Source organism: Zalophus californianus, chromosome 5 (assembly GCF_009762305.2).
Source record: "Zalophus californianus isolate mZalCal1 chromosome 5, mZalCal1.pri.v2, whole genome shotgun sequence".
Classification (NCBI taxonomy): domain Eukaryota; kingdom Metazoa; phylum Chordata; class Mammalia; order Carnivora; family Otariidae; genus Zalophus; species Zalophus californianus.
The window spans coordinates 59,201,290-59,225,903 of record NC_045599.1 but is presented as its reverse complement, the minus strand read 5'-3'; the positions used below and the strand labels follow the sequence as shown (position 1 = coordinate 59,225,903).

General features: G+C 47.9%; 2 protein-coding genes across 18 annotated transcripts in view; one reads left to right on the top strand and one right to left on the bottom strand.

Annotated features, from left to right (window-relative positions):
• LHFPL2 (LHFPL tetraspan subfamily member 2) overlaps positions 1 to 24,614 on the top strand; it is a 154,445-nt gene that overhangs the window by 115,030 nt on the left and 14,801 nt on the right. For 13 of the 17 annotated variants that reach the window (XM_027605084.2, XM_027605086.2, XM_027605073.2 and 10 more), the window contains one exon: positions 14,664 to 15,297. The exons of 1 other annotated variant lie outside the window; for it this stretch is intronic. In XM_027605084.2, the coding sequence (XP_027460885.1) occupies positions 14,868 to 15,297 (430 nt within the window). In that variant the 5' untranslated portion in view covers positions 14,664 to 14,867. Of the gene's footprint in view, positions 1 to 4,617; positions 4,696 to 14,027; positions 14,291 to 14,327; positions 14,450 to 14,663; positions 15,298 to 24,614 lie in introns of those variants that run through there. 3 more of the 17 variants (XM_027605090.2, XM_027605087.2, XM_027605088.2) reach the window with 3 other exon arrangements.
• On the bottom strand, positions 9,513 to 10,366 carry LOC113928541 (actin-related protein 2/3 complex subunit 3-like). Its single transcript, XM_035727597.1, has one exon. The coding sequence runs from the start codon at positions 10,280 to 10,282 to the stop codon at positions 9,746 to 9,748; it is 537 nt and encodes a 178-aa protein (XP_035583490.1). The 5' UTR covers positions 10,283 to 10,366; the 3' UTR covers positions 9,513 to 9,745.

Here is a 24,614-nt window from a genome sequence, read left to right as displayed (position 1 = left end):
GTGCTTCAGTTGCAGGATCCATCTCTGAAGCTAAGGACAGGAGGGGGCCTCATTTGAAGCTGTTAGCCCAGAGACTGGAGTGGGGACTGCTCTGCTGTGTTTCCAAGAATGAGAGACACTCTGAAGTGGGAAATGAAAGGTCAGAGCTGGGTTCCTCCACCACAGGGAGAAAACAAGACCATGGGAAGAGGGAACCAGTATAGGCCATACCGTCTGAGCATGGCCCTTGGACACGTCCCCGTGTGCTGCCCAAGGGCATGTCCCCCAGTCCCTGGTCTTCTCAGCACTGTGATCAAATGTGACCTTCTTTTCTGCCACCTTTTTTTCCCCCCCTGCGAGCTAAGTGAGGGGCATAGGGGGAGGGAGACTCCCTGCTGAACAGGGGGCTTGATCTCACCGCCCTGAGATCATGACCTGAGCGGAAATCAAGAGTCAGACATTTAACCAGCTGAGCCACCTGCGTGCCCCTCTTCTGCCACCTTTAAGCCACTGCATTTGGCATTCCTGCAGGGTCTCCCCTCTGCCATTCCCCCACAGGCTTCCCCTCTAGAAGAATAGGACTTGGGGTGCCACCTGCTCCAGGGGAGCCCCTAGTCTTGGAGAAGGTGGTAAGAGGTGGTGTGGTGCTTGAAATGACAGCCTTTTGGCACCGGAACTGACAGTGGTGATCTGCAAACCCATATCCGTCGCTTTGTGCCTGAGCTGTTGAAGCCAGGATCGCTCAGCGAGCTGTCTGCTCACAGGCCAGTTAGGCGAGAGCCTAGACTAGCACCCGAGTTTTCCCGGCTTCCTGTCTAGGGCTTTTTTCCCACCTGTTAGTGATGCTGTGATTTTTTTTTTTTTTTTTTTTTTTTTTTTTTTGTGGCCTTGTGGAGACAAAGAGCCTTTTGAGAGCAGAAAAATAAATGTTGACCAACAGGATAATAATAGTAGTGGGTCCTACCACCTAATGAGTGTTTGCAGTCTTAACCTCACTTTACCTGCATGGGTCTTGTCGTCCTTTGTAACGCCCTGTGAGGTAGGTACTTGATCAGCTCTGCTTCAGAGAAGCGAACCTCGTTGTCCACAGACGCAGACTTAGTTATAGTCAGGGTGACAGCGTTGAAGGAGGATCTGGCTCCAAGCTGTATCCTTCCTGCTCTGTGACTCCTTTCACATGGAAAAGACTGGTGTTTGAGGGTAAGGCAAATTACCGCATGCCAGGTGGGCCTTAGAGAACAGGAAAGTCAAAATGGCAAAAGGAATGCCTCAGGCACGACCCCCAAAGTGGCCGTTCTGATGCAAGTCAGGAGGTGGGGAGGCTGGATCCTGTTCCAGGGAGGGTGGGCCATGTGCCGGGAACACTGAGCATGCGTCAAGCCCTGTTCTGATCTCGTTATTTCTTTTAACTTCATGATCCTCACAACAAGCCTCTGGGGTAGGTTCCATTGGCATCCCATTTTGCAGACACAGGAACTGAGGCACAGAGGCAGGTCTGTGCCAGAGTCACCATCTAGGAAGTGGTAGAAACAGGATTTAAATCCAGGCAGTCTGGCTCCAGACCAAATCCCTCCCTGGTGCTGTCTTTCTAGGGGATCTCACTGGCCTGGAAGGGCAGAGCAGTGGGCGTTGTAGGAACTCTGAGAGGGTGACTCTTGAGCCTACCTTCTTCCTGTGCATGAGCCTGAGAGACTCCCCAAAACACTGTGCGGGAACCTGGAGTTATTAACCACCCTGCTCATGGGAGAGCTTGGCAGTTGGGATGCAGAGAAAAGGACTTACTCTGCCAGATAAGGGGTCTTTTTACAAAGCCTGCAGTGATCAGGGCTGTGGGGAATGGTTTGCTGTCACAAAGTCTGTCAGTTCTTACGACTTCAGCGGATTATGTGTCAGCATCTCGGGGATGCTCCATTTTATTACCTGGCCATTTTTTTTCCCCTCTGCTGATTCCCTCAGGCCCCCTGGCCTTGTACCTTTCTCTTATGGAGCCATGTGTGTTCTCAGTGAGTCATACCCTACAGCCGACCTGTGCTGGGGGGGGGTGGGGTGGGGGCTGGGCGGGGGATGGTGCCAAGAGCCCACTGTGGCACCTGGTGTCCATAGTGCTGGACAGGCCTGTAAACCAGGACAGGCTTCCTCTTTGCCCACCTTGTTTATCAGCCCTTACAGGGGAGAAGCTAGGGAACAGAGGGTTGGGACATGTCTTCTTCTAGAAATGAACCTAATGTGTTTTCTGCTCCCAGGCTTTCTAGCACTTTTGCTTTTGTTTTTAAGCAGCCTGGTCTTCTGACACATACTCTCTTTTCTGAGACGTCCAGTTGAGCTTTCTCTCTGTTCACTACACCTCACTATTGTTAGAAACTGTAACAGTGAATCCCTGTTTGCAGAAAGAAAGTGCTGGGTCCTATGATCAAGTACAAGGGTTCAGACTTCCAAAATATCGGGGGTGTGCTCTGACCATCTTGAACTTGGAGACTGCACTGATTCCATCGAGCCTGCAGTGAAGAAAGCTCCGGGGCCTCCTCCGCCTGGTACCTCCCTGTCACTAGGCCAGCTCGGCAGTGTAGGCCTAGGCTGCCGCCCACACTGCAGGACTGTTCTCCCTTTGCGAGTACCTGAAGCTGCTGGTAACCGTGCATCGAAAATATTTTCCCTCAAAGAGTGTGCATCCCTTTGGGAGCTGTACTTAAACCCGCCTGTTTCCAGAACAGTGTGAATTCTGAATATCTGGGGAATTCCTCTAGTTAATAAATGAAGGAAGCTTAAACCTGCTTATGGTTTTGAATTTGGCATGCTCATTAGGGAAAGGTGAAAAGTGCTGGGTAGCTCACTCTCTGGCTATGAAATCACTGAAATGGACAGTGGTTAATGAACTGGGTGTGGATGCAGTGTACAAATCTGTCCGGCTGATTTTTTAGAGGTTTAAAAGAATCTAACATTGCAAATATGTGTGTACGTACACATTCCTGATCATACAGTATTTCGTGGGAGAAGGAAGTCTCTAGAGAGGGGAGATTTTTGATGCCTAGAGTTACAAAGAGTCGTGTTTGTGAGCACCTATCTCGTCCATCTTATTCTAAGCTGCGTGTGTGTTGGGTACATAAAGCCTTAGGCTGATGTCCACTCCTTGTCCAAGCTCACTGACAGTCAGGAAGTGTGTCTACACCCAACAGGGTGGTTCAGACCAGAGGCTGCAAGTCATATCTTCAGTTGCAAAAAGCCAGTATTGGTGTGAGTGAAGTAATAACGAGTTTGAGCATTTCAGTGGTGCTCTTAGAAATATGAGCATAGTCTACAGTAGACTTTGGCCTTTTCCTTTAACTCATTCAAAAACTTGTTAAAATTCCACTGCTGCTGAGCAATGTTGGTTAGAAACAGAAGTGACTTCAGTGAGAATAGAAAAGGTTGGAAAAGAAAAAGGTGAGGAAGGACTAGCACTGTCTTGGTCTCTGGGTAAATCCCAAATTATCCTCTTGGTTTTTAAGGATGTGGGTTGTTTTGCATCTTTAGGCCCAGTTGACTGATAATATCTTTTAGTGGCTAATTAGAAAGAACATCACTCTGCTGAGAGCTTTGCAAGCAGACCAGATGGCGGCGGGTGGTGTTGTGATGGGCTTGTTTCAAGGGCGTCCTGGGTTCCCGCCCCGTTCCCTTCGGGAAGTTCCTGGGTGGAGTTTTGGTCCGCAGGCGGGAACCCCTTCTCTGAGTCATGCACCTGCCCTGTCCCCTTGGCCTCTAAAAGGAGGTTTCTGTGGTACTTCCACTCACACCCATCACCTCCCTAACGGCTGGTGGAACCTTGGCACCAAGGCCCAGGTTGAACATTAACCACTCTGGTTTTCTTGTGTTAATAACACTAATGGGTGAGATTTTCAGTGCCTGTGCGTGCGTGCGCGCGTGCGTGCGTGTGTTGGGGATAGAAGGAAAGAACTTTTTGCTGTTTTTTAACTACCACAGACTATTTCCAGATTAGCGTTTTTGTCTGGCACTTATTACTGAGTTTAGAAAATGATACCATATTGCTGTTTAAAAAAAAAAGGACTCGGTTCAAAAGGAGGCAATACCAAAATTTTAAAAACCCATTTTTAAATGACAGATATTCTCAGGAGTTGTTGGCAGTCTTCCTCACAAAAGCCACCAGTTCCCACCCTCATGCCGTCTCTGCAATGGCCGCATTCCTAGATGGAATATTCTGATTCTCACGGTAGAGATTACCTGAGAAAATGTCAAGTGTGGTCATGGCTCTTTGTCCCCCTGCGACTCACTGCCTCCACCTTGTGCCTCCGGACTTTCCGTTCTCCCTCCTCTGGCGGCTCCGCATCCTGGGCCGCCGCGACCTCTTGTTCCGCAGCCGGAGCCTCCGGGTGTCGGTCCTGCCCTCTGAGCTCAAGGAGCTCTTGTGCCCCGTGTCCGTCGACACCCTCCCTCCAGCCCTGTGGCTTCCGGTCTCCGGGCGGCCCTGCGCCCTGGTTTGGGCCCGTGTGGCGACCAGCTGCTCCCGCAGGGCTCCCCGGCGGCGGCGGCGCGGGCCCAGCCTCCCGCTCAGGCCCGGCGCGGAGCTGTCCTGCACCACGGCAGCGGCCTAGCTGTCGTCCTGGGCGGCGGCGGCGGCGGGAGCCGGCTGGAGCCCCCCTGGGTGGAAGAAGCAGAAGCAGAGAAGGGAAAGCTGAGGCAGCTCTTCCGCAAGAGACCTCGGAGAAGCGCCTGATGTGGGAAGTGAGTCTTCAAGCCGGTCCTCTGAGTCGCTTTATAAATGTCCCCACTTACTGAAAAGGGAATTTTTCTTCTTTCTTAGTACTTCCATTTATTAACCCTAAAATAAATACAGTGAGAGCAAACCCCGTATTGGAGCAGCTTACCTCACTGAATTGTTCAGGGAGTACTCCTGAGACGGTGGCCAAGCTTTAATGTTTCTCATTTATTACTGTTAAATGCCGGAAGCTCTTTGCCGTGTGTGTGGTAGAACATGGCGAAATGGAATCGAACCTGCCACCAGAGAGTCGGGACCGGCAGGTACTCGGATTCCAGCAGGAGCACGGCCCTCACATCTCCGCACTGGCAACAACAGGGCCGGGTTGGGGCCCACACTGCCTGTTTATCAAGGATCAGGGGCCCCTGCTTCGTGCTGTCAGAGACCCAGGCGGATGGGGAGGCCTCTGTCTGAGGTGTTTTCGACCTCATGGGAGAGGTAGGAGAGCTGGAGAATAAGGCACCAGCTCATAAACTCTTCCGCTTAGAAGTGGCATGTGTCGCTTCTTACAGTGGTTTGGCTGAAGCCAGCGCTCTGGGCAGGCTTGATGGGGATGGGGAGGGAAAATAGGACCCTCCTCCAAGGAGAGACAGAGTATATTTGAAAGAGGAATACAGTCTTCCACAAAAGCTTCCGCCGAAGCTTCCAGTCAGAATGGGACTCTTGTTCTAGTTGATTCTTGGGTTCTCTGGGTTTCTGTGAGACTCAGAAATAACAGATGGCATAATCCTTTCCGTTTATCATGTTTGGCTTTTCTCAAGCTGTTGGAAGGGAACCTGACTGATGGCATCATATCCCGTGAACAGAAGTGATGCTTTCTGCCTGTGTCTGGAAGGGACTAGAAAGCCTACAGTTGCTCTGAGAGTGAACGTCCATGCTCCCCGCCCTGGGAGAGGCTGCCCAGCTGTCCACTTAGACAAGCCAGAAGCCTGTTATTTATTCTCAGAGTTGAGGCACTTTAACAGAGGGCATTTGGAGTCTCTGGTTTTCACTGGGTGTTCATGAAGAAGGAAGTTATGTATCTTGATTTTTACGCACAAGTTCTCCTAAGTTATTTGTTTTCCATCCTTTGTTACTTTTCTCTATTAAAGCACTCTACTTTCTTATTGATTCTAAGAAAACTCATGAGGCTCACTTTAAGACTTACATTTTGCCTGGTATCACAGAATTCATTACGAACTTGAAAATACCTTTAGTTTAAAATTATATACAACAGTGACACTAAAAGGCAACCCTTGAAGTTCAAGCTCTAATTCCATTGAAACAAACTGAAAACATTTGGACCCCACAGTATGGGAGAGCATAGGCATATGGCCCCTGGCTTACAGGATGTGCATGAGATTAGACGTCAGCGTTTACCTTGGAGATTGATTCTTCAGTCCCTCCTGTTTGACAGAGTAGAAGATCCGTAAAGAAAGACTTGCTTTCTAAAGATTTTAGATGGTGAGGTTTGTACAAGGAAAAAGTTAAGAAGTAAGTTAGGTGGGCTTCAGAAATCTTAAAGAAGGGATCATTTAGAAAATAGGACCAGACAAGTAGACCTGCTCCCTCTGGGTGCTGATGTCTCAGGGAGGAAATATAAAAATGACACTTTTAGAAATGGGTGCTTAGCAAGCAGATGGATTAGTTACAAGAGGAGTGAGAGTGGGCACCAAGAAGGCCTTGGGAGGAGCAGGGAATTAGAGGACACACTTGATAATGAGCAGGAGCTCACCGGGTGCTCCAAACCTAGAAAAGAAAAGGCTCGTTCAGTTGCTTTTGGAGGGTGGGCCCTTGCTGCCCTGGAGGGGCCATCAGGCCGCAGACACCGCTGAGAGGGTCAGCCAGAGAGGAAAGCATCTGGTCGAGGGAGCCAGGCCGGGGTCGGGTAGTAACCAGAATGCCTGCGCATTCCCTCGGTCTCCTTGGGAAGTTCCTCGAGGTTTCCTGGCATTTGGAATGGCCAAGGCCCCCTGAGCATGTATGGAGTGGACAGCCCAGCTCAGGAGGAGGGGAATTTGAGAGAAATAGAGGCCATGTGACCAAACTTGCAGTTGTCTGAGGTAGTGCAAGACCCTCGGGGAGGTAAAGACCCAGCAGCGAATGACCTCCTGCTCTTAATAAGCTGGGAGCCCCATTCTGCCATTTGCAGAAGAGATGACTAAAAACAATAGCTGACTTCTGTGTGTGATCCAAACACTGTCAGGGCCCCCGAAGAGGCAAGGTCAAGGGCACTGTCCCTGAGTGTGTTCACTCCGGCAAGTTGGGATCCACATTCTGTCAGCTTGCCATCTTGGGACACACAGACTAGCGTGGACCTTAAACAGAAATTCAGAAAAACGACTAAAAATGTACTTAATGTAGTAAATACTGTGACTGTCCATCCAGATTATAGAACATGGCTTACTCATTAGACCTTTTTAAAAAGCAACAGCTTTAGCAATCTGTTTCATGTTACACCTGCAAATGTCAACCCTGCTCTATGCAGGAAGCCTCCAGAAAGGGGTTCTCACTGTAAACACTGGTGACATTGCCTCTTTGTGGGGCTGCCCTGTGCCCTGCAGGCCGGTCAGCAGCATCCTTGGCACACTGGATGCCAGGAGCACACCCTCCCCTCCCGCCCCAAGTTGTGACAAGCCCCGAATATGTCCACACATCACCGCATGTCTCCTGCAAGGGGGAGGGGGCAAAATCGTCCTGGTTGAGAGCCAGGGCAGGAGTTTTCCAGGTAGAGTCAGATCAGAGACGGGGAGGGAGCGAGGAAGGAAATCGTGGTCGCTAGCGGGAGGATGTGAGCATGCCAAGACTGGCACTCCAGGGACAGCGTATGGATTAGTACATTGGGGCCCCTTCTTAAATATTGTCAAGAGGACCACATTTCCATAGTCCACGTGTTTGAGGGGGTGGCCAGGGCAATTGAGAGTTCGCAAAACCTCCTTTGGGAGTTGATTTTTTTTTTTTTTTGGAAAGTCATGCAAGGTGCTGAGCTTTTTGGACCAGCCCGGTCCATCAGTTCTGAGAGCTGCTGGCGTGCTCTGAAGAGTCCTGAACGCTTGAGCTCTTTCATGCTCTACAAGGACCACTGGAGAGCACGTGTATGGGGAAGCAGCTTGCGTCCCTGCAGATTCACAGTGACTTCTGTGACGTCAGGAGCTGTGCCAAGGACAGGTGGTCTGGCTCTGTCCTCCTGAGCCGGGCAAGCCTCTTCTTGGCTCCCTCCCCAGCTCCAAGGCACTGCCAGGGCCAGCGACCTCCCCCCAACCCAGTCTTAGATGGCGCCGTGCAGAGAATCTCGGGGGGGGGGGGCTTGTTAGAAACACTTTCTGACACCACCTCCAGAAAGTTTGATGCAGTGTGTGGGGACCAGGAACTAAATGTTTTTTAAAACAGATGGCCTACATCTCCCTCTAGGAGATGGGGGGTGGTCCAGGGACCACACTTCAAGAAGCAGCCTTCTGGAGGGTCTTTCCAACTCTTGGAAGGCAAAAAGCACATAAATTTTACTCACCTAATCCTCTTATCCTTCCAGAAGACACTGGGATGGAGACCATACTGCCAAAGAAACCATCAGTGACGTGGGAGCAAAATGCAATCTGCTCGGAAGTGTATTGGTCCTTCTGGTCACATGGGTTACTATAGTAAATCTATTATTTAGTCATATGATCCCATGATTAAAATGATAATCATTAATAAATTATTTAATCCTCTGATAATGATTGATAATAGCTCAGATATGTTGAGCACAGTGAACAGGAAACTCTGCTGATCATTCCTCGTGTGCTGTCTCCTTCATTCCTCCTGGCAGCCTCGGGACGAAGATGTTGCTACCCTTTTTTTGCAGAGGAGGAAACTGAGGCGGGCCAAGGTGCAGCGTGAATAGCTTGCCCAAGGACACACAACTCTTCAGTGGCAGAGCTGAGATTTGCTCATGAGTCTGTTTACAAAGCTCTTAAAATGCCGCCATCCCAGCTCACACAGTGTAGTGCCCTTTGCCCAGCGTGGTATTGCCAGCACCTGATGCCCCCCGCAGCCTGGCTGAGGGCAGGCTGGCGGGCCGAGGGCAAGGTCACAGGGAGGCGGCAGGAGCCCAGGGCTGTCCTTTCTGAGACGGGGGGGGCTCTGAAGTTAGCGGCAAGATGGCCCCTCCTTCTCGTCACGCAAAAGCTTTCCTCATCACTACAACTGGGCTCTGTTGGTTCAAGTCAGTCCTCCTGGAAAGGGCTGCCTCTCTCTAAGGTTGTATTTTACTCCCCGAGCCTGCAGAGCTTTCCCTGCTTTCATACGTCATATATAAAGTGTGATTTCATTTCAAAGAAATACAGCAAACATTTCTTAGAAGTAAAATCCCTTTGGTAAAGGACTTTTTAAGCTTCCAGGGTGGCATCTCTTAGGGCAGGGCTTCTCAACAGTGCTGTCAACACTTACCCAAGGAGCTCTTCCAAACATGGAGCCCTGCCCAGCCAGCCTTCTGCATCTCCCTCACCAAAATTCTGATTCTTCAGGGCCAGAGAGGACCCCGGGCATGTTGTCTGTCTTGTCTGTCTCTCTCCCCCCCATATATATGTATAAATATATGCATATATATTTATACATGTACACATATACATAATCATGTATGTCTATATATGTATAAAATTATTCTGATTCTGAGGTGTACTCAGTATTATTCCTCCCAAATGTGATGTAGTAGGAATAAACAGTGTCACCTGCAAAGCAGTCTCACCAAAAATATTTAAGCTGATTCTGAACTAGCCTTTAGATTTCACCTCGTTTCTTTTTTTTTTTTTTTGACATGGAATGTTAGAAATTTCTTTATTCTTACTTATTTTTATTAAGCACCAGCTTAATACTGCAGAAAATTTCAAATCACCCATTCTTCCCTCCCCGCCCCAAATTCTTGATAAAAGAGCTCTTCAAGTGAAGACATGCTCTCTCCTCTCTTCTGTATAAAACTTTATCAAATAAAGGCAAATAACTGTGTACACCTTGCTGTAAAATGCTGCCCACGGCTGTGGAAAGTGTCTGCTCAGGCTCCTTTCACTGTCCAGGTCCTGAAAGACTCTTGTTCATGAACTGTCTCTTCACAAAGCAAGTCCACCACTTGCTAGGTTTATCATTCTGAGGGTCAAAAACTTTCTCACAAAGTCTCAGTCCAGTCTCTTGTCTCAGCTGCTGTAAGTAGGCCCTCATCACCTCATCTTCCTGTTTGTTTGCAGGTTTGGCATAAATTGCATTAAGTGGAAAACCAGGCTCTCCAGGAATGGGAAAATTAGTGATTCCCAGTGTATACATTTCTTTTTCACCTTGGCTTTTGGAATTGCACTTTTGGAGTTTCTTTAGACACTCAGAAATGTACAGAGTTATATATATCAAGGTTCTATCAGCTTCATTCTTAATCTCATAGTTTTTGAAGAAGACATTGGCCTTAAAGTAATAGATGGCTTCATCCACAATATCTGTATCTTTTGTCTCTCTAGGGGCAGGTCCTTTGAACTGACTTCTGATAGGCAACAGTGCCATGTTTCCAATGAGTTTGGTGTCAGGGTCCATGAGAAAAGAGTGGTAAGCCGGCATCTTGGCGGCGCCGGTGTTTCAAGCCAGACGAGGAGGTTGGGGTTCGAGCGCGGCGCTTCCGGTCCGGGGGCCCGGGCGGGGTAGGCGGAAGTTAGTCACCTTGTTTCTATAAAGCAGGGAATAGAGAACACTTTAAATGACATCATGAGGAAATGGACAAATCAAGATTGTTGGGTATTCTACAAGGCAACTGGCCTGGTATCTTAAAAAAAAAAAGCCTCAGTGTCAAGGGAAAAATGCAAACAGGGTTAGGGGTGAAAGGATCGTTTTTTACTAAAAGAAACAAGATACAAAACCAAATGAAGTGCATGAGCCTTGACTGAGTCATGGTTATAAGAAAACAACTATAAAAAATGGGGCAGGATAGGGAAATTTGAGTGTGGACCAGGCTTTGGATAGAAGGAAAGTATTGTCAGTTTTTTTGGGGTGTGTTCATTTTATTGTGGTTATGTAGGAAAATGTCTTTATTTTTAGGAGGTGTATGCTACAGTGTTTAGGGTTGAAGTGTCAAGACATCTGTGACTTGTTTTCACATGGTTCAGAAGAAAATGAGTGTTAGCGTGAGGCTGTATACCAGTGTCGAAGCTGAACGTGCATAGTCTGTTCTTTTCCACTTCTATCTATGTTTGCCAGTTTTCATAATAAAGTAGAAAAAGAGAACCGAAGTGAAGAAGCAAGCTCTAGTGTTCTTCAAAACTCTGTCATGGCTTCATTCACGGGCTTCGCTGCTCTCGTAATAGCTGTGACGCACCTGAGTCAAGTCCTTTCACCTCCTCTGCTCCTCAGTCTCTGTTACGGTCATCTCCCGGCCACCTGGCCCCGGGTGGTTGTGCTCCACCTGCACCTTCTTCCCTGCTCACTGTGACAGCAGGAAGCTGCCAAAGATAGGACCCTGTGGTGGCAGTGACAGACCCAGTTGAGCTCAGCCTACTACCTTCACCCTTGTTTTAAATATGAGGGCTTTGTGGAGACCGGCCACTTGTCACTTTCCCCTTGCTCTGCATTCTGACTCTAGTATGACTGCAGATCATTACTGTAGGTTTCTGTAGGAGTCTCTTTTTGTTGTTGTTGTTGTAGTTTCTTATTACTCGCTAAGAGGCTTTACTCTGCGGACCTTTGTGAGAATCACAGCATCATTTTCTGAAAGTCAGAGGACTGTCCAGATGAGGCCCAGCCATCAGGGATAAGACAGTGAAGTCAGCTGTGCTGGAGTGGAGATGTATATAGTGGCCTGTGGAGAGAAGACTTCCATATGGAAGGTCAGCGAGGGCCTGGTCTTATTGAGTGAGTTGTGGAGAAGCAGGGAGTTCGGGGGACATCCGTGGAGGCCGTGTTGAGCTCCGTGCTGGGATCCCCATGGTTCACAACATCTGTCATGAGGATCTGTTTCCCCTTTGATATGGATGTTGTGTCAGCAGGGGTCTCTCCTCGCACATGTGACGTGGCCAAACTGGGACACTCTACAGAGCACAGGCTCCTGGTAAAGCCCCTTGATGCATTTCCAGATTTTCCCTTGTCCTGTCGATTTGAGGACTTGTTTTGGATCCCCAGGAAAGCCGGTCAGTCGGCCTTGTGTGGTACGGCCGTCCCACTTAGTTATTAGCAGACTGGGCTGGAGAGAGCAAAGCATGTTATCTCCCTCTTCCAAACAGGCGAATAAAAGCTTCCTTCCAGCCATGCCCGCCTGGATGTGAGAATTTGGTGCCGTAGATGGGGGATTGTTCTAGCATGGACAGACAAGAGAACTGCGTTCTGTGAACTTAACCACTTGGCTCCCTAAATAATCCTGCCCTAAATGGGGCCCGGACCATTTTGCTAAGCCTGAATGTGCCACCTTCCGTTCCCCTGAAGTTTCACACCCTTTCTCTTCATAAGTGGCGACCTGACTGCAGGCCTGACTCTGAGCTGAGCTTGCTGCCCAGGACAGTGGACACGTGATACGGTCATTAAGATCCAGGTCGCTGGAGAGGTTGTAGCAGAGCCCCGAGGCTCTATAAGAGTACACGCAGAAGTTTTATGTTCATATTGAAAATTGTCCATTAAACAGAAGAGGAGCAGGGATCAAGATCGGCTAGCATCTCAGTGAACTGCTTTCTAATCAAATGAAAAGACTTTGTAGAAGCCTCATCTTCATCTAATGGGCTGGCTTTCCACTCGTCGGTGCAAGGTGTGTGCGAGCCTGGTGGGCGGGCAGGTGCGTGCAGCTTGTGGGACCTCCCGGGAGTCATTACTGGCTTGTTAATTGTTCTCATTCAGAATGATCGTTTCAGACTAAACTATCTCCTCCCAAGCTTTTTTGTATTGTTAACTCTTGTCTCAAAAAGGCATTTCTATTTGGTGGCATTTGGGGTTGAGTGGCGGTGAGATGAGCGAGGGGGAGTAAGTTCTCCTTCTGGCCTAGTGCTAATTTATTTCGCAGTTGAGTTTGGCAGCGGGTTGGGCAGTGAGGATGTAGGAAGTAGGACCAGGACCCACCCGTGAAGCCCACCGGGGAGGCTGACACAAGTGACCTCATCCGTCTCTAAATAGCATGTGCTTAATGTTTGCGTGTAATGACCATGTTTCTGTTACCAGCCGAGCGCTTCCAGCAGTTACACTGTTGTCTGACCAGTGTCTTCCAGGCTCAGGGAAAGGCTTCTGAGGGAAGCGAGGTGATAGTTACTGAGTGCTTACTTACTGCCAGGCCCTGAGGGGCTCTAACAGGTTCTTGGTAGTTTCCTGAAGCAACACTGTGAAGCGGGATACCTTACTGTTGCCATGGAGTAGGTGAGGAAGCTGAGGCGTCCACATGGCCAGTGGGTGGTGGAGCTGGGTTTGGAACCCAGACCTGACAGACTCCAAAACTCCTAGAGTGGAACCCGCTTCTCCCTTCATGTGCTCAGCAGAGCCGCACTCAGCAGACACACGCACACTGACGATGAAGGGCCTATGTCCTTACTACTGTGTTAGGTAATTTCCCAAAAGAGCATCTTGTGTAACTAGAATGATATGAGGATTTGTAAATGTGCCATGTTCTAGGAGATAAATAGTAATCTCTCACTAGCATGTCCACTAGTGTGGTGTGGACGCTTTGACTCTGGGCTTCCTTATTTCCCCACTGCCCTTCCTCGTCACTAACTCCCTGCCCCACCCCACTGGGGCTCTTTCTGGTTCCCGTGAGGTTGACATGACCTCAGTTTAATCATGTCTAATCATTCACAACACAGCCTCGTGCCCAGATGTCAGATGTGAACTGTGTGATTCTTCCTGACCTTGGAGAAGGGGCAGCAAATGGGGCGGCTGAGGAGCACTGTACCCCTGTTTAAGGGTTCAGGCCCCTCTCAAGGAGGTTTGAACCTTAGAGCACAGCCCTCTGGTAATGAAGCCATTTGTCCCTGGGAAGAGAATGAGCCCTTGTGCAATCAGAAACAATGGGCATGTTGAGTTGCAGACATGGGGTGAATGGAAGCTCAGGCAGAGGCACATGGGCTGAATTGGGACAGTTCAAGGAATGCATTCTTCCTCGGCAAGTTTCTGGCAACAAGTCTCCTCAGTGGTAATGATACTTAGTCAGTGGTCATTAATGCCCGTTTTGAAGGATTTCCCCGAGTGAGTAAGTCATGAACTCTTCAAGGCTTTCTTATTTTTTCTTCTTTTGAGTTTTAATTGGTGTAGCTTTTTGTCCAGAAATCACCCTGTGAGAAATGAATAAAAATAAGTTTGGGGAGCAGTGTGTTGTTATTTTTCATAGTGTTTCCTTTTATAAATTCTCACTTACCTATGAAGCAAACCCTCCCTCTTAGGTCTCTGCCACTAATTTGATTCCCAGGCAATAAAAGTGGGTGTTGCTGCGCTGTCTCTAAGCAAAAGCTTTTGGTGCGAGTTTTTCAAAACTCACCTCATCTCGTACCAAGACAGGCAGAGAGTCCCTGTGAGCTTTATAAAAACACGGCCAGGCTGTCGGCAGCGTTCGTTGCCTGCAGGTCCTATCGAGATCTATCTGGCTCTCCGTGCCGTTGACCTTGTCTGGTAAGAGATGATGGAGGAGGAGCCCCATCCCGAGAGTGCCGCGGCTCTGGCGGGAGCTCCGGTGCCGAAGCGTCGGCCCCCCGCCGGCCCGGAGAAAAGGGAACCACCGCACGCAGGGCGCGAGAGCTCGCGAACGGAGAATGGGAACAAAGAAAACCGGTGACCGCGGCGCGCCGGCCGGGGACCGGGATCTGCTCCGGCGGGGGGGCGCCGAGCGGCACGCGGCGGCCCGGGCTGGGGAGGGCTGGGGAGCGCGGGGAGCAGCCCCGCGGCGCCCGCACGCTTGGCTTTGGGGGCCGCGCGCTCGCTGGCGGCGGCGCCGCGGGGCGGAGCCTGGCCGCCGCTCACCGCCCTCCTGCCTTCCCTCCCGTAGGTGAGGCCGCGCTCCGAGCTCGGACATGGCAGCATGACGGCCCGGCGCCGCGCTGCCAGACGCCGGCCAGAGGGAGCCCCAGGCTGTGGGAGTGAGCGCCCGGAGCAGCGACTGCTTCCTGAGGCCGCCTGAGCCTCCCTCCCCACCCGCTGGCTGTTCTTCTTCACCCCGTGGACTCCTGACTTCTCCGCCTGGAACATCAATATGTGTCATGTTATTGTCACCTGTCGCTCGATGCTCTGGACCCTCCTGAGTATTGTGGTGGCTTTTGCAGAGCTCATTGCCTTCATGAGCGCCGACTGGCTCATCGGCACATCCAAGGGTCGCAGCGGCGCCGAGCCCGAGGACCGGAGCGGAGGCTCGTCGGAGCCCTACCACCCGACCTTGGGCATCTACGCCCGCTGCATCCGCAACCCCGGCGTGCAGCACGTGCCGCGGGAGACGCTGTGCGGGCCCTATGCCGAGAACTTCGGCGAGATTGCCAGCGGCTTCTGGCAGGCCACCGCTATCTTCCTCGCCGTGGGCATCTTCATCCTCTGCATCGTGGCCTTGGTGTCCGTCTTCACCATGTGTGTGCAGAGCATCATGAAGAAGAGTCTTTTCAACGTCTGCGGGCTGTTGCAAGGGATTGCAGGTAAGCGTGCGGGGAGACGGCGGGGCCCTTGCGCTGTGCGTGCTGCGCACCTGCTGCTCTGGTCCATCCCTGCTGGTTTGGAAGGCCGTCCGTCTCCTGTCCGCGCACACTGGCTTGGCAAAGACTGTTCCAGGCAACAGGAGTGTGCTGCCCTCACGGCTCCCCTTCCCCTGTTACGCCTGCTCTTTCTCTCTCATGTTCCTCTTCGCTGATTTCCTTGGGTTTTTTTTTTTTTTTAAAGATTTTATTTATTTATTCATGAGAGACAGACAGAGAGACAGAGAGAGAGAGGCAGAGGGAGAAGCAGGCTCCCAAGGAGCAGGGAGCCCGACGCGGGACTCGATCCCAGGACCCTGGGATGATGACCTGAGCCGAAGGCAGACGCTTAACCATCTGAGCCACCCAGGCGCCCTCCTTGGGTTTTTTTAGAGTGACTACTCCTACTGTTTTGCTTTTCCCATTACATTAAAAAGCATGCTTTCCACGTCCGTGCATCCCACTGAGGAAATTCGGTGAGAGAGGCCCCCCTGCAGCAGGCCGCGTGTGCTAGGAAGGAGGGCATGTGCCTGTGTGGCCTCCAGGCCAGGGCAGTGGTCCCGCCACGCGCGCTCAGCCCCATGCCCAACCGCAGGATGATTTCAGCTTGGGGAGGGGAAGCAGCAGGCTGGGGGAGGGAGTATGGGCAGCTCTGTGTTTAATCACATTCAGGTTTAAATTGTCTGTCTCCCGGAGTCTGACAGAAGGTTCTGTGCATTTAGATCTGAAAATACAAACTAACTGTTCCACTCTCAGGCAATCCCTCACTAATGAGCCTGTTAGAAATTGGTGGAAAGAAGAGTGTGCGCCCTTTACGGTGATCCCAGAAGGGAGGCCGGGAGCTGTGAGAAAACTTCCACGCACACCAGCACTTCCATAGCCTTTCCCCTATGGGTTTGAAAGGTGGATCCTGAGCCAAGCAGGTATCGCTCAGTCTGTCTAGGCTCAAGGGATTTGTTCTGGATGGCAGGAGTAAACACGTAGACACGCTGCAGTTTGAAGATACCATCAAGGAACTAAAGGACTAGACTCTCGCTTTGATTTTTCAGGGGGGAAAAAGATCACTTTTTAAACAGAACCAAGGCATTTGTTAATCTGAACTCCAACAGGAGAGCGGTAATCCACCCACAAACCCTAACTGAAGGGCACGGGTGACTCATCCCTCAGCAAATCCTAAAGCTTTGTGCGTGGGACTCTTCAACAGTGAAGGTAAAGCACTGAGCCTGGTGTGCAGGGCTGTGAGGAAACAGGCCCCAAGTGAATTAACTCTAGTCTAATAGCAAACTCTTGAGCTCAGCAGGGCTGGCTTCCAAATCAGCAGATCAAACCAACAGTTATTTTCCAGGCAGCTGATAAGATAATGTTTTCTGTTCACCCAGTCTTAGGGGAGCCCCCATATATATGTGTGTGTGGTGGTTGGTGGATTAAGGGGCCTAGAGAAATGAGAGAGGGCCTGCTGCACGGTGCTGATCTCTTTGCATGGGGGGTATACTCCTGGGGCCCCCATCTCTCCGAGAGGACTAGCGGGTTGATGAATGACTCGAGCGCTCCTAGGCATTCACAGCACTGGGGAGGCCAGGGTTCTCATTTTCAGTTTTGCTTGAGATAAATGCTTGGCATTCCTCATCTGAAAAATAGGGACATTGGAAAATATAACCTTACCTTAGATTTTTTTTACCTTAAATTTTTAATTCTCTGAAGTTCATTATCCCTTTTATTCACTTCTGAAATCTGAAGTTTATCCCCTTCAGCTTGGCATTTTACCTCCCAGCTACATTAAATAAGATTCATCTTTTTCTTGTCAGAGAAATACCCCTACTTTATTGCCCTGAGACACACAGTGCCTCAGAGGTATGTGCATATATGCTGTGTGTATCTTAAAACTTCTGCTGAGAAGTATTACCAAAGGCTTTTGAAAAGCCAGAATAAACAGGTGGACGAAGAGAAGGCAGCATACACAATTTATTAATCCTGTCGAAGAGCCCGGGTTGACCAGAGAAGTGGATTTCTGTGTAATTTTTCCTTACTAGTATATTTCCACATCCTTGGTGATTCATGCCTTTACGATGAATTTTATCAAAGTGCTGGTATGCAGGCAAAACTCCTGGTTTGTCATCCCTAAGAATGTTTTTCATCCTGAGAAATTTAGTTCCTTCTAGCACTCCTGGCCGTCCATAGTACGAATGGGGCATCTTGGGCCATAACACCTTAAGCTGTGTTTTACAGTCATTCACAAGCAACTTATGGTTACCCTTTCAGTCTTACAGACTATTTACATGCAGGTTTTGAAGGGGGGGGGCAGTACAAAGGGAGAGGGAGAGAGAGACTCCCAAGTAGGCTCCATGCCCAGCATGTATCCCGATGTGGGGCTCGATCCCACGACCCTGAGATCATGACCAGAGCTGAAATCAAGAGTCAGATGCTTAACCAACTCAGCCACCCAGGCGCCTCCATGCAGTTTTTAATAAGGTGTTAGTCCAGTGAACTCAGTCTCTAAGAATGAGGATTAGTCCAACAAATCTTTTGGTGCTCTTGTTTGCTATTTCACATAAATGACAAGAGTGTTCATTTTGGCACAAAGATCAGTATATGTCGTAGGAATTATTCATACACTCCAGTGAATTATTCCTGGCTTCTCCCTCCCTCTCTCCCTCCCTCTCTGTATCAGGGCTCTGGGAAGAAGGGTTGAAAGGAAGGAAATAGTAGCATACCTGAGGTGCTAGTCTGTTGGTCACCTGTCCGTCCCAAAAGTCTAGATTTTCTAAGAGAACTTTCTCCCCACCCTTCTCACTTAGGTTCCCTCTGAGTAAACACAGCATCTCAGAAAGTCTGAAATTATTTAAAATTTTGAATTGGCAAGAGGCAGAGATTCCTATAAACCAGACCATCTCTCTAGAGCCCACTGATCTAAGGCTAAGGACTGAAGTACAGGAAGGAGTAGTTTCTCTGCCTAGCCTAGCAGCATCCCTGTTGAACAGAAATCTTGGGCGAGATGGACTACGCACTGGGCAGGTGACTCCCTCATGGTTCGGGGAGGGGGCACATCTTGTAAGGGATGCTTGGTGGGCTCTTTCTCTCCTAATGGAGGTCTATACTGGGTAGTTCAAGCCAACAAAATGGCAGCCATGGTCCTTGAATCTATGGCTGAGAAAGTTGCCCCACCAGTGTCTGAAACAGCTGACTTGCTTTCTCTCCTGTCGGCCAATATGTAATAGCATCTGGGCAGCACCAGCCTCAGCCAAGGACTCGGTGCAGCTGCTAACGTCAGTCTCCCTCCCCCCCCCCCCGCCCCCCACACACACCCCCCCACGGTTCTCAGCCCCGCATCTATGTGACATGGGAACAAATGGTGAGAAAGGAGCTGTTGCCAGCGCAACAAGAGCATTCTCTGGAAATACACTCAGACTGTGTTTGTTCTTAAAACTTTCATTTTGGCAAAAATAACATTTTTTTAATATAACTGGAAGAAAAATTACAAGATACTGTAAGCATATTCCTTACTATGACTAATTTTAAAGAATAAATAGGCCTTAGATTTGTGTAGCCTCATTGTCTATAGAAAGTGTAACATAAATTATCAAAATCTGGGTATTTTGATTTTAGAAGTGGATGTGAAAAAATTTGCTACCTCAGTGGAGCTCTCAGAATCTATGTTACTTAAAAATAAGAAGAAGATACAACTATTGACTATCACATCAACCCAGATATAGGATTTGCCTTCAAGGTCTAGCCTACTGCTGGGCACCCATCTGACGTTTCCTAAGTACTCAGCACAGACGCCTTTGGAGTTCAGTACTTCTCTCTCTCGGCAGCAATTAGAGGTCTAGCCTCACCTGCCTCCAGATCAGTCCTGACCTCACCTTACAGTGGCCATGAAATGGCCAGTAATTGACCTCACTTCTCTGAACCTCCTTTCTCACTTGTGAAATGGGTATAATGAGGTATAATACATACCTCAGGGTTGTTTTGTGGGTTACATTAGATCATATATGAGAAGAAAGGCTTAAGCCGAGTACTCGGCACATAGTAAACAATAAGTGGTAGCTATGTGGTTATTGAAGTTTTTCTGCTTTCTTGGCAGGATTTAGTTGGTTTTTTTTAATATTTCCTAGAGTTGCTGCATTTTAAGGAATAGTGGTTTCTCTTCCAGTCTTTAGAAGTGACCTTGTTCTATTGAAAAATCAAACATCACTGTGTTGTTTGGGCCATTCTTGGCCCCTTCATAACCTGCCTGTGTTGGGGCTAAAGAGTGTAGAGTATTCCTGTGGCTTTGGGGTGACTGTGGGTGTCCTTGGGGCATTTTTTTAAAAAGCAGAAGATAGCAGTTGAGTTGACAGGAAAACCAAGAACTTCCTGCTCTCACTGCTCTTCCGTCTGACACACAGTCTCTAATTCCTCTCCTTGCTGGAGGCAGCTTCTCGCAGTTGAGCCTTGACTGCAGGTGGCTTTTCAGGCTCCCCACACAAACTAAATCACAGGCTGATTGGTCTTCACGAGGTGAGGACTTGTCCAGAGCTTGGCAGAGCCAGAAACACACATCATCTGGAGCCCTCTGGGATTCATTACAAAAGCTGGGTAATCGGCCAGCAGGGTCGTCGCCCCCAGCTGTCTTCCTTAGGTTGTGACCTGGATGTAATCCATAATGAAACCACAGAACGCAAAGATCCAGGTTTTCCATGACAGCATCAAGCAGTTTGTTTTTAGAAACGCATGTAGGGCTCTCTTAGAAGTCCATGGAATCCCCAGTGACTCAGGTTTGGGACAGAAGCCATTAAAATGAGCTCAGGATTTGGCTCACTAGTTTTGGCCTGGACTATTCCACTGGGGTTGCCATGAGGGCTGGACTAGCACATGAGTTGCTGGGCCTGGCTGCCTGCTATCTTTTCAGTCTTCCCTCATATGCTCATTGGCTTCTTTGGGTCTGGTTGGCTCTCACGCTCTCTGTTCCCCATAGCCCTCTGTCTCTCTCTATCCGTTTCAATCCAACAGGATCGCCTCGGCCAGCTGCTCCACCAGTCTGACCAGATAGATGGCTGTGGGCTGAACTCTGCCTTCCCCGGTCTGGGACAGAGGGCGTGCTCCTGGGACTCGCTCTCTGTTGTCATAGCTCAGCTCCTGCTGTGCGCAGGCTCAGCTTTCTGGGAAGTGAGCAATGACTGAGGAAAGAGGAGGACAATATGCAAAAAAGGGAAAGGAATAAAAGAAGAATCTGAGAGAGGAGACAAGTGGAGGGTTTTGCCTTTGCTGCTTGTAGAATTGCTTTGTTGTAAACCAGAAGGTATATGGGAGTATGGGTAGGCATATGAAATATACCGTGATCACCATCTAGGACTGGGTATTGCCACTGCTGTTTTTCACAGGCTGAACAATAACCTTAGCATCAAGAAGATAACCACGACTCAACCTGGTCTCAGCATATATTTTGACTTGTCCCTTGCTCTACCCATTTACTTCTGGGCCAGGAAAATCAGCCACTGGACAGGAGAAAAATAAGAACAGGGGCTTGGAAAGCATAGGGAGAGACGAAGAGATTCCTAACTCTCACAGACACCTTGTCCCATAATTTTACACCTGGAAAACTTACTGGCTTTCTCCAAGAAGGTAGCGTGACTTTGACTGCCCAACTTCAAAATCCCCTCAGAGAAAAAGCATGAGGAAAATAGAGGAAGCATCTGGTGCTTTTCCTTCTTAGAACAAAGCTCTGGAAGCTTCTGGCTGTCAAAGGGAAGCTCTTCATTTCTGGTTCTCCAGACAGAGAATGCTTCCCCCCAGAAGTCAGGCCTAACAGTTCTGTGTCTGGATTGATTTAAGAATACCACTGATTATGACACATCTACTAATTCATCGACCTCTAGTAATCCCCTGGTAAAAACTGAAGAATGCAGAAATGTACAGCAGGCCAGAATTAAATTTCAGTTCAAGGAGCTTTCATGGGATGCCTACTAAGTACAAAGACGTGTAGACTCAGGTCTCCAGTTTCTTCAGTTTCTGTTCCCCAGCCATATTAGAGAGTCATTGTTTCATAAACTGTACCCTAGAGAGGCAAAAAATATATATATAAATCATTATATATAAAGGGAACAGAGAACTACTCAACCATATCATTAGATAAAAAACTACGCCCTAAAAGCAAGTGGACCAAGCAGGCATTAATTTGAGTAAATCCAGGGAGTGGGATCTGTTCTTAAAGAACCAGTTGGAAGGTCTAGAAGAAAATTGCAAATTTTCCTTGATATGCAAATAAAATGTGGAAAGCAGTTTGCCATGGGAACCACTTAATTATAGACGTAGATTATCATGGAGCCATGGATGATGTATGTTCAAATTTCATGAACAAATAATCACTTAAGTATGGCTCTGAACATTTACATGAGCAGCTCAGACGCTTCGTTTTCAGAGGTTGCTGCATTGGGAGTATTCTAAGCTGTGACACCACTTGAAGAGTCATCTGCATCCTATGAAGAACTGTGCTCCAGCAAAGCCAGCCAGTTAGGAGTTCAGTTCCTGTGTACGGGCTCTCCAGTAGCTTTGTTAAATGTCCAGGACTCACTCTCTTTTTTATCTTTTATTTTTCAAAAAAGATTTTATTATTTGAGAGGGAGAGTGTGCGTGCCCACACAAGCAAGGGGAGCGGAAGAAGGAGAGGGCAAAGCAGACTCCCTGCTGAGCAGGGAGCCCAAGGTGGGGCTCCATCCCAGGACCCTGGGGTCACCACGTGAGCTAATAATCAAGATTTGGACACTTAACCGACTGAGCCACCAGGCGCCCCCAAGAATCACCCTCTTTTTTAAAAGATAGCCCCTAGTACCAATGAAATCTAAAATAAACATTGAGAATGCAAAGCCAATATTAAAAGTTTCAAACCAAAATGCACAGGTGCTATGTGTTTGGAGTTTTGAGGCCAAACTCAGGGCCCTGTGTTGAAAAGACACCTGCTTCAGTAGAGGAGTTATTTAACATTATCTGGACCCTAAGACTTTAGCAGGCAAGAAATTTACTTACTGTTCTAAAAATTTTATAGCTCAAAAATTGAATTTTTTCACATGTCTTTTACTCTGCTGTATGCTGCATTTTATTTATTTTGGAAGTTTACTTTGAATGATCAGTGTAATTTGGTTATAGTCAAACAGAAGCTCTTTCTTAATCTTGCATGTTGGATGAATGATTTATCAAGAAAATATTTTATAAATTTTTCCCAGTTGCATGTAGTTTAAAAAACAGCTTCTCAAAAAAAAAAAAAAAGCCTCTCACTTGGAATGAGAAGAAAATGATACCACTAATTCATAGGAAGCACTAATCTGGCTAAATTAGTTTAATGCATTTAAACTGTTAAGAGTTAAGGCTTTAGAAACTGACAGTGAAGTAATTTGCATATAAACATGAATCATTGCTGAGAAAGACTTCAGGAGGCTTCAACAAGGGAGAAACTGCATCTTTCTTACAGATTGTTTCTCTGTATATTTTAAGGGCATCAGACAATTCTTAATTGATGGTCATTAATTCTGAGTAATTCTAACAGAAACTTCCTCTGGGGGCCTTGGTTGTAAAGTCTTTTTATGACAACTATGCTCTGATTGTCTTCCAAAGAATTCTCTTTATGTTGCTCTATCATCCACTGTCCACCCCGACCCTGCAAAAGTATTTTTCTTTTTATTATAATTCCCTGGGAGTGTTCTTAGTAGGAAACCAGTACCATACTAGATTCTTCCGGGGAGATGGTATGAGCATTAATACAAACTTTTTTTAAAAAAAAACTGACACCTGATCCTTCACTTTTTTTCTCCTTCCCTTCAGAACATCTTGTTGGTTAAAAACCTCTACTGTTAGGCGCCTGGGTGGCTCAGATGGTTAAGCGTCTGCCTTCGGCTCAGATCATGATCCCAGGGTCCTGGGATCGAGCCCCACATCAGGCTCCTGGCTCAGCCCACTTCTCCCTCTCCCTCTGCCTCTCCCCCTGCTCATGCTGTCTCTCTCTCTGTATCTCTGTGTCTGAAATGAATAAATAAAATCTTTAAAAAAAATTAAAAAAAAAACCTCTAATGTTATTAATCATGTATGAAGATGACATGTAGATATAATCTGCTTAACAAAGACACTGTGGTAGCAGCTGAAAACCCTTTTGATTACCAGTGAACCCTTTGACCTCCAGTTCCTGATCTGCCTATCAAAGCAGAGTTATTAAATGTCAAAGTTGGGCCCACTGTGGCTTTTCATAAACTCTTGAAATTTTACAATGAGGTGCAGCGAATGCAAGTTCAGATTCTGGATTCCAAAGACAGAGAATTCACAAAGAGCCTTCTTAGTCTTCAGCCTATTACTTGCTTAGAGAGGTGTCCCCAGCCTGACACAGGCAACCTCTGCCCTCTCCTCAGAGGGGCCTCTTGCCCAGCAGTTACTGCCTTTGAATGAATCCTGGTCCACCCTGCTAAGGTCTCCAGCAGTCCACAGCAAAAAGAAAGACAGGGACAATGTACTAAGATTTCATAGAGCTGAATGTATTCCATTTAAAGAACTGTCTTTAATTCTCAGATTACATCCTTCACAGTTTTTGTGTTAAAATATCCTCTTATGAAATGAGGAGGAAAGGAGATGATGGTTTTCAGTGTCCTTATATCAGCAAAATAAAAATATTGGCCTTCCAATAATTTTTCTGGCTATTGTACTAGTGTGTGAAGTCCAGAAGTGTGGGAACCACTGTTCTAGAATGTAAGCAAGGGTGCAGATTGTGTCTTTTTCACATTTCTATCTCTACTGTTCAGAATGGGCCCTGCTACATACATAAGTCCTCAGTAAATGTATATTCATTGATAAAAACATGATCCGTGTTATGATCTGTCCTAGCAGAGCTATAAATTTCTAGGTATCTGGAAAAAAGTAAAGTGTTCACCAGTGCTGCTAAGCCTCAATCCTGACATGACCTCTGCCCTCCCAGACAGGGCATAAATAGATTAATGGAGCCATTACCCAAAGAACTAATAAGAATCGCTTCAGAACTGGCAAGCACTAAAACGAAATTCTGTTTTGGCTTTTAAATAAATTTTCATTGAAAAATTGAAAAACCTTAATGGGCAAAGTGATGTTAAAGGTCCAGATTAACCAAAGGTGGCAGTTCTTGGGCAGAAATCCTTGATTCATGTTATAACTAATACTTTGTTTTATTACTTCTATTTATAAATACTATTCAAATACCCCTGACTCTGAATGGCGAACTTGACATTTTGGTACTGAGGATAGTGGCCTGCCTGGCATCTGAGAAGTCAAGCAGGCCAGAATACCATCGC